Source organism: Leptodactylus fuscus, chromosome 5 (assembly GCF_031893055.1).
Source record: "Leptodactylus fuscus isolate aLepFus1 chromosome 5, aLepFus1.hap2, whole genome shotgun sequence".
NCBI lineage: Eukaryota > Metazoa > Chordata > Amphibia > Anura > Leptodactylidae > Leptodactylus > Leptodactylus fuscus.
Window position 1 is genome coordinate 59431231 of NC_134269.1, and position 19073 is coordinate 59450303.

Genomic DNA, 19073 nt, shown 5'->3' on the forward strand with positions numbered 1-19073 from the left:
TAAATGGAATTCTCTTCACAGACTCCAAGACAGCTACAGATATTAGCTATGGAGAATACACCACTTAATAGAGAACATTATACATTATATGCGGAGATATCATTTCTCATACCACCAGTGTCATCCTTCTATGTAGAATTATTGCCCATGTTACCAATATAATAATGTAAGGCTCAGCAATGTAGCCATTTCTCTTTATTGCACCGTTTCTAAGTATTCCTGTTGGTTTCTTCCCATCCTAATACTGACATACTTCTGTGAAGTAGTACGGTGTATATTGTACTAGCCTGTGCAAATAGAAATTGGTTATGCAAAGAATTTCTCATCTCAGAGTCCTGTCATTTTTTGGTTACTGGTATATTGCAAATATCATCCTGTCCTGCAAAGCTTTGACTGATCTTCGAGGAAAACGTATTCAAATAGCAGGGTGTGTTAGTAAATTTCAAGGAAGTGTTAATTCAAGGTGGCCAAACAATGACACGCTAAGGCTCAGTTCACATGCACTTTGGAGGCTCACTTAGAAGCCTCCGCCACAGAATCTGTTCCAATGGGATCGACTAGACTCTGTTGGTATCTGAAATTTTAACCATCCCTCTCCTCTGTTGCACTGCTCCAGTAATAGAGCCGAAGAATGGAAGACAGCGCTGATGTGAACGCAGCCTTAACCGGACAATGAGTCTGACAGCAAGGAGTTAAAAGCGAATCAGATAATAATGTGACGGAAATCTATTACAATTACCAAAATTGTATAAGGGCAATCGAAGTGTTACAGTGTGTCTAGCTCCTCATGTTTGCTAAGATAAATATCCAAAAACTATGGCTGAATAATTAAAAATTATTGATTTTTTGATGGGATTAAAACCTCATGTTTCCTATAGTCATACATTTGTAAATTAAAGTTAAGGGTTGTCCATAATTTATCACATACTAAAAGCAGGGATTATGGTAAAATAATAATTTACTTGTATGTGATAAATTCTCTACTATTCTGGAGCCATAAGGCCATTGGTACCTGCCAGTCTTATTGACTTGTCCTACAGTGACCATGTGGCGTATATGCACTAGTGACTGCTGTATATAATGGAAATGCTTTCTTCGATGTATGCAGATGTTTTCTTTCATATGTATTGCCCTACCTAACATGATTCATGAACTTCACAAGACTGTTGAGTCCTGAGGTTTATTATAGTGGTCTCTTGCACATATATGGCATTCCATCAGTGCAGGACCGACAGGGGTGTTTTTAATGCTATAATCTGGCCCCATCATGTTCAGGAACAAGTAATCCCTTTTCCATTCTTGCCCCTCCGTAATTTCTCTGTTGCAGTAAAGTGAAGTTCTAAATGTTGGAAAACAATCAGTCATATGTGAATGAACCTAAGTAGTCAAGTGGGCAGGGAACAGCTTCAGCCTAGTCATGCTGTTCATTAGATTCACTCGAGATTGACCCCTCGTTCACATCTGCGTTGGTATTCTGTGTGGGGGAGTCCACATGGGGACCCCCCGAACGGAATACCAAATGCAATTGCAAGCGCTGTGCAGTGAAAGCACATGGAGCCCATAGTCTATAATGGGGTCCATTGCACACTGCCCGCTCGAATCATGCGGACAGGAAAGTAGATTGTGAAATACTTTCCTGTCTGCATGTTCTGTGCGGAGATCTGGCTTCAAGCACAAGGATCCCATTATAGTCTATGGGGATCCGTGTGCTTTTATTGCACAGTGCCTACAATTGTGTTTGGAATTCCGTATGGGGGGTTCCCATGTGGACAGTTCTAGAAGGAATACAAGCGCAGATGTGAACCAACCCTGAAGGGACTGTGAGGGAAAAGTTAATCATGTCCAGGAGACTCATTTGGCCCATTTTACTAGGCTGAGGCTGTTCCCCGCCCATGTGACTATTTAGGCTAATTCACATATGACTTTTTATGCTTTCAAACATTTATAACATCACTTTATTACAACAGAAAGATTACAGAGGGGCAGCAATGGAAAAGGCTGACAGATCCTCACACTGACCTGAATATATGACAAGTTATACTACCTTTCTGCCCATATCTATACATTAATGTGCTCAGTTCCTTCCGCTTTATATAATGCTGCCTCCAGATTCCACGACAGGTGTATTTCATTCCAATTTTGTTGAGGATAATATGTCAAAAAACACGACGTGAACGTGCTCTTAGATCAGTCTGTTATATGCTGACTTGGATCTCCTTCTCCTTTTGCACATTCAGATCATATCAGAAAAAATTCAGTGTCAGAAAAATGCAATAAAAGCGAGAATTGCAAATACTATTTTTCACTATATGGAGATATTTTCTTTAATATGCATTTGCCTACCTGACATGTTTCAGCGAGTGATATTTTTGGACTTGGTTGTACACTGAAGAAAAATGGCTGCACAGCTCGGCCTCCATTACAAGCAATAGTGGATGGAGAAAGTAAACATATTTAAAGTGCTCAGTTTTCCATTATTGCAGAATCTTGCATTCTATTTGGTATGTACATAAGGGGGCATTTATGAAAACATATGCACAAGTCAACTGTAAACTGCTGTCGTATGCTCAACCCAATAAATTTCCCTTTAATCCCTCTTAAGGCTCTGCTGACTATTGCACCTTTTATACCGTTTTAGATTCCTATAATAAAAAAGTTAGCACAGCTAAAGTATGTTTATGAGATTTCAACATTGGCATCTGTCGGCATCTGATCCATCCATTTGCATCGTATTTAGGCGACTCCCGAAAGCACAGCATGCTGCTTTATTGGCTCAGTTTAATCCCAAAAGTACATAAACGGTCCTTTAAAATAGTACATGGGAAATAGATGATTCTGATCTATAATTTTATAGGAAACGTGAGAAAGAAGCCGAGAATGAAATAGTAAGTGGAAATGTGTGTGGGGGTGGGGGAACATAATAAAGGATGATACCTAAATATCACCAAAGGGTTACAAAAGGTGCAATATGAGGTTTCTGGGCCCTAACACAAAATCTTTACCAGGACCCCAACTATAATGTATCTTGTTTAGTACTCCTTATATTGGGAAAAGACCGTATGGGCCTCCTAAGGCTCTTGGGCCTGAATATAACTGCAACCAGCCAAGTTATGCCCCTGAACGCCATCATTCCTCATTAACATCCATTAGTTACACTGAAGTGGAAGAAGTGTAGCTTTATAGATGCTACATAATATGGTTTCATCAGAGTCGTGGCTATAGGGGGTGCCGACATAATCACTACCAAGCCCTAGTGCCTCAGGGGGCCCAAAGGTCTCAGTACAAGAAGACACCAGTATTATAGATAGCACATGGTAAGTGGAGGCCTATCACATATTTTGCATTGAAGCCCAGAAATTGAAGTTACACCTTTGGTTTTCATCTTAATCAGTAAGTAACCTATATACTTATCACAGATATACTAGAGCAGGGCGAAGATGAGTGACATGTACAAGACATGGCTTGCCGTTATATTCTCTTTCTCTTGTTTGATGCAGGGAAAGTACACTAAGTATTAAAGATCACTCTTCAGCAATGCATGAATCCGACTTCTTTGAGGATTTTCACTGTGCACATTGCAACTATTCTCAAAATCTGCAGGACAAAGAATGGCCAGAATCAGGCTCTACCGAACAGGGATCTATAAACCATTGTCAATGGGATACAAGCTTTAGTTACATAGTGCAAGGAAACATTTCAATCAATAATCTGGTAAAATAATTTAAAAAAAAGGTTAATAAGAACATGGATTTTGCAGCGCTCTCGTGAAAGTCATTACATTGATTAGGATTTATTAAAGCCTGGGCCTGGTTGCCATTCACAGCGATGAGAGAGCGATTCTGAAGACTATTTAAAGGGTGCTGTCAGCCATTATCCAGCAAATGGGTTGCACTTGTATCAATCAAAATGCAGCAATGCATGATGCCATTAAATTCAGCGCTGGGCTCTTGCCAGCGGAGTTTAGTTTACATGACACTTTTGTGAGCCTGTCGGGCTCTCCATTATTCGAGCCAAAGGGACTTGTTGCAGTATACAACATGCTGGAAGATCAGATGCTGAAGACCTGAGAACTAACAGCTGTATCTCTGGCTGCTTTCTCTCCATATAGCATTCTAGAGGCCAATAAGTACCATCCAACGTCCAATGTAAAAGAAACAAATTATATTTATATTTATAGATATATATTTGTTTTCCTTTAAAAAATAAAGAATCTCTCTCGTGAACAACAGATAGAGTCAGTCCACCCGTCTTTTACTATAAAACAGATTCCATGTTTTCACACCACTCGTGGTCTTCCAGATTATAGATGAATTTTGTCCTGTTAGTTTTATTTTGGGAGATAGAGTCTCGACCAAGGTTATCTAAGGTCAATGTTGATGCAAAAAATTCACTCGTCGTGAGCCCTCCCTCGTGATTTTTTATGTATCTCTTATAGTTTTTCCTCAGACATTGCCATGTTGTGGTGTAAAGGATAAAAGCTAAGGACTTGAGGGTTATAGCAATGCTGACATAAAGATATCTATAGGCAACATTGTCATAGAGTGCACAAGCTCCCTGCTCGCCACAAAACGTGCTCCAAAACAGACAGGTCGAATCGATCCCAGCTCCAAAGATGAGAGGTGGAGGTATAAACCCTGTAAAACAGACACAGAAATATATCAATGCAGCAGCTAATACACATGGCTTATGATGGGAGTGGTATTATACACTCTAGACCCTTCCTTCAGAAAAGGGTACCTAAATATTCATGAAATAGGTTTTGTTTGTTTTTTTTATAATTTTTGACTTTAAAAACTTCTTTGGCAACAATACACAACTAAAAATCATATCAGGAAGACAAAGCAGCCATGTACAAAATGCATATGGTCAAATATTTAATGTATATATGTTAAAAGATAGACTTGACAAAAGTATCCCTTTGAAGTTGAACTATGTCAAAAAACTGTAAAATAAGGACTTTGCTTCTACACGTATTTGTGGCATACTGTATCTACAAGATTGGATTGTCAGCAATGACAAATATTAGGATAACGCGGCGCTTCTCTATAGTGATCTACCCTTTTTTCACCATAAAATGGCACTATTTTTGCCCCTGACCATAAAGACTAGAGATAAGCAAACACTAAAATGTCCGAGGTTCGAAATCCGATTCGAACAGCCGCACACTGTTCGACTGTTCAAACGGATTTCGAACCCCATTATAGTCTATGGGGGGAAATGCTCGTTTCAGGGGTACGCAGCATTCGATAAAATCCACGAGTGACGGAATGAGTGGATTCTGCTTGAAGTCTTCTCCCGGCGCAGGGTCCCCGCGTCCTCTTCCAGGTGGAATTCACTCTGCCTAGACATCCGGCCTAGGCAGAGTCGACTGCGCATGCGCAGTCGGCTCTGCCCAGGCCCGACGCCTGAGCAGAGCCAACTGCGCATGCGCGGGTATGCGCGTGCATGCCCACGCATGCACAGTCGGCTCTGCCTAGGCCGGATGCCTAGGCAGAGTGAATTCCACCCGGAAGAAGACGCAGGGACGCAGCGCAGAGAAGACTTCGGAAAGGTAAGAGAAGAACCAGCGTTGATTGGCAGAATGTATAGCATTCTGCCAATCAACGCTGGTTCTACATTGAACCTTAAACTTCGAACAGCTAGTAGTGTTCGATCGAGTACGAGTATTTGAGTATTTCGAATACCGTAGTATTCGATCGAACACCTACTCGATCGAACACTACTCGCTCATCTCTAATAAAGACCTAACGCAATGCACTGTAAGTTTTTAACTGTTTGCTGCTTTTTTTTAATGGATACTACACAAATCAATTAATTCCCAAGTCTAATACACACAACCATGATGTGCACAGGTACAAGAGGACGAGCTACCAAAACTCTGGACATGTCCTAGAATGGTTTTATTTACACAATGGTGAAAAACAACCATGTGATGGCCATTTGAAAAACACAGAGAATGAATTCATGTATTTTTGTGTCTTTTTACTCTATGGGTCAGTGCACACAGAGTTTTTTGGCACTCATTTTGACACTGAATCCACCTCAAAATCAACCTCCAAAAAAAGCCTCCCAATAGAACTCTATTGATTTTGAGGTGGATTCAGCATCAAAATGAACGCCCGAAAACATTTGTACACTGACCCTATTTTTGTCAATTTGATGGACACAATAGAAATCAATGGATCCATTTTTAACAGATGTAAAATGGATTGATGTCTAACTAATAACTGGTAAAAGGACCAGCGGGTTGGGGCAAAAAAGATAGACTAAGGAAACGGATGACACTTGGCCATCAGAAAATGAAAAATGGAATGGAAGGCCGTCAAAGGTCCCACATGGTGGAAATGTAGCTTATTTTTATTGCAGATTTTGTTGTGTTTTTTTTGAGCCAAAGTCAAGAATGGCTACAAAAGGAATGGGAAATATATAAGAAGCTCTTAGGCTAAGGCCCCATGGTATGTTCCACAGCTCTAAAGCACTTTTGGAAAAACCGTAGAGGGAACGCATCACGGTTCTTCCTGCAGCACTTTGAACAGAAAGTTCACAGAGTTTTCCTCCGCAGACTTTCTGTTACCATTATATCTACGAGAAGCCACAAGCAGTTCCGTAGATATAATTGACATGTGCTGGTTTTGGAAATCACAGCGTATCCGTGCTGCAGTTTCAAACGCAAAGTGGGCATGGGATTCGCATGAATTCCATTCACTCTGTAATTACTGTATAACGCCGCGATTGTTCCCCGGCCTTATACTTCTCCCTTCTGCTCAATCCACGCCTGGCTTTGGTTAAAAAAAAAAACCGCAAAAAGATCTGCAACAAAAAAAGCTGCGTTACCGCAACGTGGGGCTTTAGCCTTACTGTCTGTTTTTGCTCTGCCTCATTCATTGAAGTGTAGAGGTCCATGCTGTCCATTCTATTTTCTCGCTTGACCCACACGCTGCTCTACCAGAGGTGCCTCCTGCTTTTGGAGTCTTCCCAGCAATTGTTTTCCCCAAATAGCTATGAAAAGTCTCAAATGTGCAATGCTAAGCGCTACATGATCTTTTTAGAATAACCACAATGTCTTCATTCCACAGTCAATTAATTTTTGCACCACTGACACTTTTACTGCTAAGCAAACAGGTTAATTTCCCCAAAGCCTGTACATTTACCAGTGATATGCATACCCTGCAGAAATACAACTATTGTGTTATAATGGCAAGCTCCACATCAGCTTATTAAAATTGTACTGCCTATGGCTCAGCATTGTAAAGCAGACAAGAGCTGTGTGCGTGGTACGCAATTTATTATCCTTCTAATCATTACTTGTAAAGACCAGGATCGTAAATGACGGAGAGTTCTCATTCTTATATTGTCCATTGAATAATCAACAGGTGTTTGCTATTTACGTGTCAAGACCGTAATTTTTGCCTTTAGCAAGAAGCAGTACACAATTCTTTGTCGGAGATTCAGATCATAACATGGAGAACCTCAGGGAGCTGTATGAGACAAGTATTTGATGGGTAGAAAAATTAAGGAATCCCTTTGCTCATAAAGGAGCTAAATTCAGTTCATAATCTGTTAAATATCGGAGGGTCCCCAGAGAACATTTGTGAAGCTGGAAGTAGGTGACCTAGTTGTCATGACTGCCAGATACGGCAGCTAGTCGTGGTGTCTTGCCTGCCAAGTCTCATTAATATTCACTAAGTCTTTGTGATTTGGATTCAGTCTCACTAATTTCTATCTTCAGAACTCATACTACAAATGCTTATGAAAGATGGCACTTTCTCACTATGTTGCTCCAAACACATGAAATCTCATATATCTGGCTTGCTGGACAAAGCTTTACATTTGTGTCTTGGTCTGGTTTGCATTCAAAAATATTTTAGTACCATAAAGTATATTAATCTTGTTTCATAGTTAAAAACAATAAAAAAACAATAATAATAATAATAATAATAATACAGAACACAAGTAGCATTTGTAAGAGCATTACCTTCCAAAAAATCTCAGTCCAAGAGAGCCTTTTTTTTCAAAAAATCTGTGCAAAATAGTATACATTTTTTGCCAATATTAATGCTGCTCCATCCAACAACCATGGCTGAGGACATTTCAAGGAATTCTATTTACAAACAATCATTTTTTAAATTTGGGATCAGATAAAGAGTGTTAAAGTGGTGTTTAAGCACAAATATCTTAAAGGGAAAGGTAGTTTTAGCCTAATGTAAATGTCATTTATATGTGATATAAATGTAACATAAGCTACCTCCTCACATGTACAAAGCCTTCTTCTCTGCTCTACTCTTGCCTGTTCCTCACATCAACATTTCTCTTTATATGATGTATTTCCACACAAGACTTTCTCCCAACACATACATTTTAGCAAATTCCAGCCTCTTCTTTCCCTCTCAGAGGTCCTCATGGGCAGGGCCATCTTTATCTGTCTATCACAGCCATGGGTTTATTGTATCTGCATGTTCGTATTCACATTATCAAAAGAGAGTCACTCAGCAGAACCCAGCATATCCACCCAATTCCCCAGATAAATAGGTTACAGCGAGCTGAATCTAGCTGTGTTTTCTCTTGTGAATCAGTACCTGAGTTTTTCACTGTTTTGGTTAATATTCAAAGAAGCTCTTTAGAAGAACGAGAGAGGTGACAATTCTCCAAAGAGGTAAACAGCGAAATCCCTCCTTGCTCCAAAGAGCTCAACTGCATATTGACAAAAACAGCGATAAGTGTTATTATTGATTGGGGTCTTTTTAGACATAACATCCATTATACTCATCTTGCCTCACCTCTTCTGGGTATCTTTACACATGCTCTGGGGTAACTTGGGGTGATTCAATTTCATGGTGTTGGATCAAAGTGAAGCTGGGTCATGAGGTGGGCATCAAAGTCATGACACTGGGTCAAAGCATCAAGATGTTGGCGCATTCCATGTGATCACTGAGGCCCAATCACAGGATTCAGTGGTGACCCCAACTCATGTGACATCAGCAAAAAGCTGGAAGAGGCCAGGATGCTGGAAGAGGCCAGTCATGGTGATGTTATGATCACCTTGACTGTTACATTCCCACACCTCCACTGGGCATCTACTTACTTAGTGTTTTGTGGGTGAGAAACGCTAACATTTTCAGGAGTTTCCAAGTCTTAGATACAGATTTTCCTATATCTTAAAGTAGTTTTCATCACTAAAAATAGCAGATGGGCCCAACTGAGAAGGCATTGTTGTTCTTTCTTCTCTTAAATATCTTAATGTATGCTTTCTTTACAATGCTTTGTAACATAAGTGGATTTCCAAGATCTTTGTATAGATGTGTTCACCTGAGTATAAACTAAGTCTCAGCGTTCATTGTGCTAAAAAGACAATAGAATTTTTAAAGCCACCATTAAACCTCTCAATATATTTATTGCCTGGCAACAAAACAAGTTGCCATATAATTGTATATTTACTTTGCCTGGAGTCATTAGTATAATTGTAATGGGTATTAAAGGAATGAACAATAATTTACTTTCAATCCTGCTGCTGAAAAGTAATATTCAAGGGCTTAAAGCTTGTACAACTATTATTCTGTATCATTATGTTTTCCTATTTGCTCTTGAAAACACATGTAAAAATTATTGCTCAATTATTATAATTGCGAACATCACCCACAGTGGAGCATAGATGACTTCGAAGTCATAAATTAAACCTTGGGATCTGTTAACGGCCCAGTATTATTTTGTATTGTTTATTAGGTTTTTTTGTTAGCTAAACTTAATCTGCATTGGGATACATGAGGAAAACACTAACGTTATAAATATAGAACTGCCTTCATGGAGCCTGAACTGTTTATTCCATTGTGATTTTATTGTATGTTTTGCCATTTTATTGTTGGTACATAGAAGTATCCAAATGACATAATATTGTAGTGCCACTTTGGAATTTTTTCAAGGGAATCTTTTAGGCTGAGGCCCCACATTGCGGAAACGCAGTTGCAGATTTTGCTGCAGTTTTTTGAGCCAAAGCCAGCAGTGGTTTGAGCAGAAGGTTGAAGTATAACTGTGTCCTATATATTTCTCATTCCTTTTGTAGCCATTATTGGCTTTGGCTCACAAAAAAGCATCAAAATCTGCAACAAAAAAAGGTTTCCGTAATGTGGGGCCTCACACTAAATATACTGCATTCACAGTGCCTGATCTGTTTATTCCACTGTGACTTTACTGTTTTGCCACCTTTTAGTCTTAGTAGATAGTAGCATATCCAAGATGGTACCGTGTGAGTGTCTGCCTGTTACAGAAGCTCCAAGCTGAGAGCAACCTTTATCTTTCCCTTTTCACTCTTTTCTGTCTGTATTTACAAAATTGTCTACTCAAGTATCTTTGCACTATGAATAACTAACTATCTGGACTGAAAAAAACGGATTGTTTCAAAGGTATCCTTTGTGTCTATTGTTTATGCTTGGAAGATGGCTGCAGCCGACAGACTGGAATTTCCTGTGTACACGTGCAAGCTTTGTTACAGCCTAGGAACCTACCATTCCCCTACGAGCTAAGCGAAGCATGGACAAGAGAGGCAGATAAAGTACAGAGGAATGATCTGCACCCTTGTCTCCCTGGATGGCTTCAGACTTCTTTGGGTGGATAGAACATGTGACAGTGGTAAGAATAAAGGAGGAAGGCTTGTGATGAAAGATGGGGCATATTGTGATTAAGACCATGAGATCTTATTACCTACCAAGGAATTGTCACATGTTATCTTGCCCCATACCTCTGCAAAAGCTTATTCTGCCTGTAATGTCTACATGCTGTGCCTTCTCCTTGTGTCCAGCAACCGCAGGCTGTATAATCAACAAAATATGATCCTGAAGTCTTCCTTTTTCTTTTAGTTGCTATGACTCCTAGTATCCTTTTCTATCTGCTATTCTGAGCTTGAGCTTGAGATTCACCATGCAGGAGCTGAATGGTGAATCTCTGCACTTATGAATGTTGGCATTCCACTGACCTCCCACCACTGGTTGACAGCTTATCTCCTCAAGCGTGTCCATAGGGAGAAAGCTGGTAATCACTAGTGGGTGGATCGGGGTACCTACTTGTCTCTACACACTTAAAGGCATTCTACCATTAAAATTTTTTTTTCTCGTTGACACGTAGGAATAGCCTTAAGAAAGGCTATTTGTCTTCTAGCTTTAGATGTCTTCTCCGCCCTGCCGTTTGGTACAAATCCCAGTTTTCGTCAATATGCAAATGAGTTCTCTCACTGCACTGGGGCGGACCAGAGCGCTCAAACAGCACTTGGGGCATCCCCAATTCTGCGAGAGAACTCTCCAGCAATGCCTACATCTTCTTCAGGAACGTCCTCTTCACGCGTCTTCTTCCAGCGCTAGAGGTCAAGAAATGGCCACTTACTGTGCAAGAGACCATTTTTCTTGTGGTCGCGAGCATGCACAGTTGGCTCTGCCCGATGCCTAGAAGTTTGACCGCCACCGCCGGAAGAAGACGCGTGAAGGGGACGTTCCTGAAGAAGATGGAGGCGTCACTGGAGAGTTCTCTCACAGCATTGGGGATGCCCTCAGTGCTGTTTGAGCACTGGGGCCCACCTCCAGTGCTGCAAGAGAACTCATTTGCATACCAACGAAAACCAGGATTTATACCAAATGGCAGCATGGAGAAGATATCTAAAGGTATGAGAAGAATAGCCTTTCTTAAGGCTATTCCTACGTGTAAAAGAGAAAAAAATTGATTTTAATGGTAGAATCCCTTTAAAAGATTTAGTGTAGAAATTTCTGCAATTTTACCGTTCGTGTGATGCTGATTTGAGTGGTTAGCTTGTTGAATTTTTGTGCAATGTAAGCGTACATTTTGCTAACTATGATAGCATTCAGCATTATATGTTATTATCACCACCATATAATAAACTGACATTCAGTCCAGACATCAATCTAAAGACATGGGATGTCAGGGCCACAAAAGGGCACCACTTAGAATAAAGCCCTGGATTATCTATTGTAGAAATCATCCATGTTTAATAATGGAGTAGTATACACTGTACTGAGGAAAACATATTTTGAAAGGAATGCCTGCTGTGCTCTCTTTATTTTTTCACTAGACGAAGGGTCACGGATCATTCTAGACCACAAATAATAAAGTTTTAGGCAGGTGTGGAAAAATATTAGAATACAAGAATACATTCAAATATATAGAAATGTTCTTAGTTTATTTTGTCAATTAATAGAGATGAGCGAACAGTGTTCTATCGAACTCATGTTCGATCGGATATTAGGCTGTTCGGCATGTTCGAATCGAATCGAACACCGCGTGGTAAAGTGCGCCATTACTCGATTCCCCTCCCACCTTCCCTGGCGCCTTTTTTGCTCCAATAACAGCGCAGGGTAGGTGGGACAGGAACTACGACACCGGTGACGTTGAGAAAAGTAGGCAAAACCCATTGGCTGCCGAAAACATGTGACCTCTAATTTAAAAGAACAGCGCCGCCCAGGTTCGCGTCATTCTGAGCTTGCAATTCACCGAGGACGGAGGTTTCCGTCCAGCTAGCTAGGGCTTAGATTCTGGGTAGGCAGGGACAGGCTAGGATAGGAAGGAGAAGACAACCACAACAGCTCTTGTAAGAGCTAAATTCCAGGGAGAAGCTTGTCAGTGTAACGTGGCACTGACGGGCTCAATCGCCGCAACCCAGCTTTCCCAGGATCCTGAATGGAATACACTGTCAGTGTATTCCCGTATACCCGATATATACCCCCGATACCCGTTCCAACGGTGTGCCCCCCCACCTTCACCCCAGAAATGCCCTGCAAGTCCCCTAGCAATAGAATTGGGGCTATATACACCCACTATTTTTGCTACTGCCATATAGTGCCATTGTCTGACTGGGAATTCAAAGAATATATTGGGGTTACGTGCACCCACAATTTTTACTACTGGTATACAGTGCCAGTTTCTGACTGGGAATTCAAAGAATATATTGGGGTTATAAATACCCTCATTTCTTGCTACTGCCATATAGTGCCAGTTTCTGACTGGTAATTCAAAGAATATATTGGGGTTATAAATACCCTCATTTCTTGCTACTGCCATATAGTGCCATTGTCTGACTGGGAATTCAAAGAATATATTGGGGTTACGTGCACCCACAATTTTTACTACTGGTATACAGTGCCATTGTCTGACTGGGAATTCAAAGAATATATTGGGGTTATAAATACCCTCATTTCTTGCTACTGCCATATAGTGCCAGTTTCTGACTGGGAATTCAAAGAATATATTGGGGTTACGTGCACCCACAATTTTTACTACTGGTATACAGTGCCATTGTCTGACTGGGAATTCAAAGAATATATTGGGGTTATAAATACCCTCATTTCTTGCTACTGGTATATAGTGCCATTGTCTGACTGGGAATTCAAAGAATATATTGGGGTTACGTGCACCCACAATTTTTACTACTGGTATACAGTGCCAGTTTCTGACTGGGAATTCAAAGAATATATTGGGGTTACAAATACCCTCATTTCTTGCTACTGCCATATAGTGCCAGTTTCTGACTGGTAATTCAAAGAATATATTGGGGTTACGTGCACCCACAATTTTTACTACTGGTATACAGTGCCATTGTCTGACTGGGAATTCAAAGAATATATTGGGGTTATAAATACCCTCATTTCTTGCTACTGGTATATAGTGCCATTGTCTGACTGGGAATTCAAAGAATATATTGGGGTTACGTGCACCCACAATTTTTACTACTGGTATACAGTGCCAGTTTCTGACTGGGAATTCAAAGAATATATTGGGGTTACAAATACCCTTATTTCTTGCTACTGCCATATAGTGCCAGTTTCTGACTGGTAATTCAAAGAATATATTGGGGTTATAAATACCCTCATTTCTTGCTACTGGTATATAGTGCCATTGTCTGACTGGGAATTCAAAGAATATATTGGGGTTACGTGCACCCACAATTTTTACTACTGGTATACAGTGCCAGTTTCTGACTGGGAATTCAAAGAATATATTGGGGTTACAAATACCCTCATTTCTTGCTACTGCCATATAGTGCCAGTTTCTGACTGGTAATTCAAAGAATATATTGGGGTTACAAATACCCTCATTTCTTGCTACTGCCATATAGTGCCAGTTTCTGACTGGTAATTCAAAGAATATATTGGGGTTACAAATACCCTCATTTCTTGCTACTGCCATATAGTGCCAGTTTCTGACTGGTAATTCAAAGAATATATTGGGGTTACGTGCACCCACAATTTTTACTACTGGTATACAGTGCCATTGTCTGACTGGGAATTCAAAGAATATATTGGGGTTATAAATACCCTCATTTCTTGCTACTGCCATATAGTGCCAGTTTCTGACTGGGAATTCAAAGAATATATTGGGGTTATAAATACCCTCATTTCTTGCTACTGGTATATAGTGCCATTGTCTGACTGGGAATTCAAAGAATATATTGGGGTTACGTGCACCCACAATTTTTACTACTGGTATACAGTGCCAGTTTCTGACTGGGAATTCAAAGAATATATTGGGGTTACAAATACCCTCATTTCTTGCTACTGCCATATAGTGCCAGTTTCTGACTGGTAATTCAAAGAATATATTGGGGTTACGTGCACCCACAATTTTTACTACTGGTATACAGTGCCATTGTCTGACTGGGAATTCAAAGAATATATTGGGGTTATAAATACCCTCATTTCTTGCTACTGCCATATAGTGCCAGTTTCTGACTGGTAATTCAAAGAATATATTGGGGTTATAAATACCCTCATTTCTTGCTACTGGTATATAGTGCCATTGTCTGACTGGGAATTCAAAGAATATATTGGGGTTACGTGCACCCACAATTTTTGCTACTGGTATATAGTGCCAATTTCTAACTGGGAATTCAAAATGCGCAAGGCTCCCGGAAAGGGACGTGGACGAGGCCGTGGGCGAGGTCGGGGGAATGGTTCTGGGGAGCAAGGTAGCAGTGAAGCCACAGGGCGTCCCGTGCCTACTCCTGTGGGGCAGCAAGCATTGCGCCACTCCACAGTGCCAGGGTTGCTTGCCACATTAACTAAACTGCAGGGTACAAACCTTAGTAGGCCCGAGAACCAGGAACAGGTCTTGCAATGGCTGTCAGAGAACGCTTACAGCACATTGTCCAGCAGCCAGTCAGACTCTGCCTCCTCTCCTCCTATTACCCAACAGTCTTGTCCTCCTTCCTCCCAAAATTCCCAAGCTTCACAGAACAATAACCCCAACTGTCCCTGCTCCCCAGAGCTGTTCTCCGCTCCTTTCATTGTCCCTCAACCTGCCTCTCCACGTCACGATTCCACGAACCTAACAGAGGAGCATCTGTGTCCAGATGCTCAAACACTAGAGTCTCCTCCATCTCCGTTCGATTTGGTGGTGGATGACCAGCAACCCACCCTCATCGACGATGATGTGACGCAGTTGCCGTCAGGGCATCCAGTTGACCGGCGCATTGTGCGGGAGGAGGAGATGAGACAGGAGTTGGAAGAGGAAGTGGTGGATGATGAGGACACTGACCCGACCTGGACAGGGGGGATGTCAAGCGGGGAAAGTAGTGGGGATGTTGAGGCAAGTGCAGCACCAAAAAGGGTAGCTAGAGGCAGAGGCAGAGGTCAGCAGCTTAGGCGAAGCCAGGCCACACCCGGAATCTCCCAAGATGTTCCAGTTCGTACCCAGCCCCGAAAAACTCCCACCTCGAGGGCACGTTTCTCGAAGGTGTGGAGTTTTTTCAAGGAATGCGCCGAGGACAGATATAGTGTTGTCTGCACAATTTGCCTCTCGAAATTGATTAGGGGCTCTGAGAAGAGCAACCTGTCCACCACTTCAATGCGCCGTCATTTGGAATCCAAGCACTGGAATCAGTGGCAGGCAGCAACGGCAGGACAAAGGCCGCCTGCCGTTCACGCCACTGCCACTGCCACTGCCTCTGCCACTGCCACTGCTGACTGTGCTGGCGATGCACTCCAGAGGACGAGCCAGGACACCACTTCATCTGCCTCCGCCACTTTGTTGACTTCTCCCTCATCCTCCCCTGTTCCTGTCTTATCTCCTTCTCCTGCACCATCAAAGGCACCATCAGGCGCTTCTTTACAACAACCCACCATCTCTCAGACATTGGAGCGGCGGCAGAAATACACTGCTAACCACCCACACGCGCAAGCCTTGAACGCCAACATCGCTAAACTGCTGGCCCAGGAGATGTTGGCGTTCCGGCTTGTTGAAACTCCTGCCTTCCTGGACCTGATGGCAACTGCGGCACCTCGCTATGCCGTCCCTAGCCGTCACTACTTCTCCCGGTGTGCCGTCCCCGCCTTGCACCAGCACGTGTCACTCAACATCAGGCGGGCCCTTAGTTCCGCGCTTTGCACAAAGGTCCACTTGACCACCGACGCGTGGACAAGTGCATGCGGACAGGGACGCTACATTTCACTGACGGCACACTGGGTGAATGTAGTTGAGGCTGGGACTGCTTCCCAAACTGGCCCGGTGTACCTCGTCTCCCCGCCTAACATTCCTGGCAGGGACACGAGAAGAACACCCCCCTCCTCCTCCTCCTCTACCGCCTCCTCCTCCGCCACCGCCTCCTCCTCCGCCACCGCCTCCTCCTCCGCTGTTAGATTGACCCCAGCTACGAGTTGGAAACGTTGCAGCACTGGCGTTGGTAGACGTCAGCAGGCTGTGCTGAAGCTGATCAGCTTGGGGGACAGACAGCACACTGCCTCCGAGGTGAGGGATGCCCTTCTCGATGAGACGGCAATATGGTTTGAGCCGCTGCACCTGGGCCCAGGCATGGTCGTTTGTGATAACGGCCGGAACCTGGTAGCAGCTCTGGAGCTTGCCGGACTCCAACATGTTCCATGCCTGGCCCACGTCTTCAACCTAGTGGTGCAACGTTTCCTAAAGAGCTACCCCAATGTTCCAGAGCTACTGGTGAAAGTGCGGCGCATGTGCGCCCACTTTCGCAAGTCGACAGTAGCCGCTGCTAGCTTAAAATCTCTCCAGCAACGCCTGCATGTGCCACAACACCGGCTTTTGTGCGACGTCCCCACACGCTGGAACTCAACGTTTCAGATGTTGAATAGAGTGGTTGAGCAGCAGAGACCTTTGATGGAATACCAGCTACAAAACCCTAGGGTGCCACAAAGTCAGCTGCCTCAGTTTCTCATCCATGAGTGGCCATGGATGAGAGACCTTTGTGAAATCCTACGGGTGTTTGAGGAGTCCACAAGGAGGGTGAGCTCTGAGGATGCGATGGTGAGCCTTACAATCCCGCTCTTGTGTGTTCTGAGAGAATCCCTGATTGACATCAGGGATAACTCAGATCACACAGAGGAGTCAGGGATAGCATCCGATCCGTCACAGCTGGAGAGTAGGTCCACACATCTGTCCGCTTCATCGCGTTTAATGGAGGAGGAGGAGGAGGAAGAAGAGTTGTCCGATGATGTGATGGTGATACAGGAGGCTTCCGGGCAACTTCGAATCGTCCCATTGTTGCAGCGCGGATGGGTAGACATGGAGGATGAGGAGGAAATGGAGATTGAACTTTCCGGTGGGGCCAGAGGAGTCATGCCAACTAACACTGTGGCAGACATGGCTGAGTTCATGTTGGGGTGCTTTACAACCGACAAGCGTATTGTCAAAATCATGGAGGACAACCAGTACTGGATCTTTGCTATCCTTGACCCCCGGTATAAAAACAACATCTCGTCTTTTATTCCGGTAGAGGGGAGGGCCAATCGCATCAATGCTTGCCACAGGCAATTGGTGCAGAATATGATGGAGATGTTTCCAGCATGTGACGTTGGCGGCAGGGAGGACAGTTCCTCCAGTAGGCGACCAAGTTCTCACCGGTCCACACAAACGAGGGGCACACTGTCTAAGGTCTGGGACACCTTGATGGCACCCCCTCACCAAAGTGCCGCCACAGAGGGTCCTAGTGTCACCAGGCGTGAGAAGTATAGGCGCATGTTGCGGGAATACCTTTCCGACCACAGCCCTGTCCTCTCCGACCCCTCTGCGCCCTACACGTATTGGGTGTCGAAGTTGGACCTGTGGCTTGAACTTGCCCTATATGCCTTGGAGGTGCTGTCCTGTCCTGCCGCCAGCGTCCTATCTGAGAGGGTGTTCAGTGCAGCCGGTGGCATCATCACTGACAAGCGCACCCGTCTGTCAGCTGAGAGTGCCGACCGGCTCACTTTGATAAAAATGAACCACCACTGGATAGAGCCTTCATTTTTGTGCCCACCTGTGTAAAGCACCCCAACATGAAACTCCATGTCTGTACTCAACCTCTCCAATTCCTCCGCATCCTCATACTCATCCACCATAAGCGTTGCACAATTCTGCTAATACTAGGCTCCCTCCAACATGATTTCCCCCAACTCTGCTGGTTAGAGGCTCCCTCCACCCTGATTTCCACCAACTCTGCTGGTTAGAGGCTCCCTCCACCCTGCTTTCCCACAACTCTGCTGGTTAGAGGCTCCCTCCACCAAGAATTTGCCCAAACTGGGCTGGTTAGAGGCTCCCTCCACCATGAATTGGTCCAAACTGGGGTTTTTAGAGGCTCCCTCCACCATGAATTTGCCAATACTGGGCTGTTTAGAGGCTCCCTCCACCATGAATTGGTCCAAATTGGGGTTTTTAGAGGCTCCCTCCACCATGAATTTGCCCAAACTGGGCTGGTTAGAGGCTCCCTCCACCATGAATTGGTCCAAATTGGGGTTTTTAGAGGCTCCCTCCACCATGAATTGGTCCAAACTGGGCTGTTTAGAGGCTCCCTCCACCATGAATTGGTCCAAACTGGGGTTTTTAGAGGCTCCCTCCACCATGAATTGGTCCAAACTGGGCTGGTTAGAGGCTCCCTCCACCATGAATTGGTCCAAACTGGGTTTTTTAGAGGCTCCCTCCACCATGAATTGGTCCAAACTGGGGTTTTTAGAGGCTCCCTCCACCATGAATTGGTCCAAACTGGGGTTTTTAGAGGCTCCCTCCACCATGAATTGGTCCAAACTGGGGTTTTTAGAGGCTCCCTCCACCATGAATTTGCCCAACCTGGGCTGTTT

The 19073-nt window shown here is 43.4% G+C and overlaps 1 protein-coding gene across 1 annotated transcript in view; it reads right to left on the reverse strand.

Moving 5' to 3' along the window:
• Positions 1-3762: 3762 nt before the first annotated feature.
• The window catches only part of SLCO3A1 (solute carrier organic anion transporter family member 3A1), a 260725-nt gene continuing 245414 nt past the window's right edge, over positions 3763-19073 (reverse strand). The window contains exon 10 of the mRNA XM_075273273.1: positions 3763-4634. Coding sequence (XP_075129374.1) covers positions 4255-4634 — 380 coding nt within the window. The 3' untranslated portion in view covers positions 3763-4254. The remainder of the gene's footprint in view (positions 4635-19073) is intronic.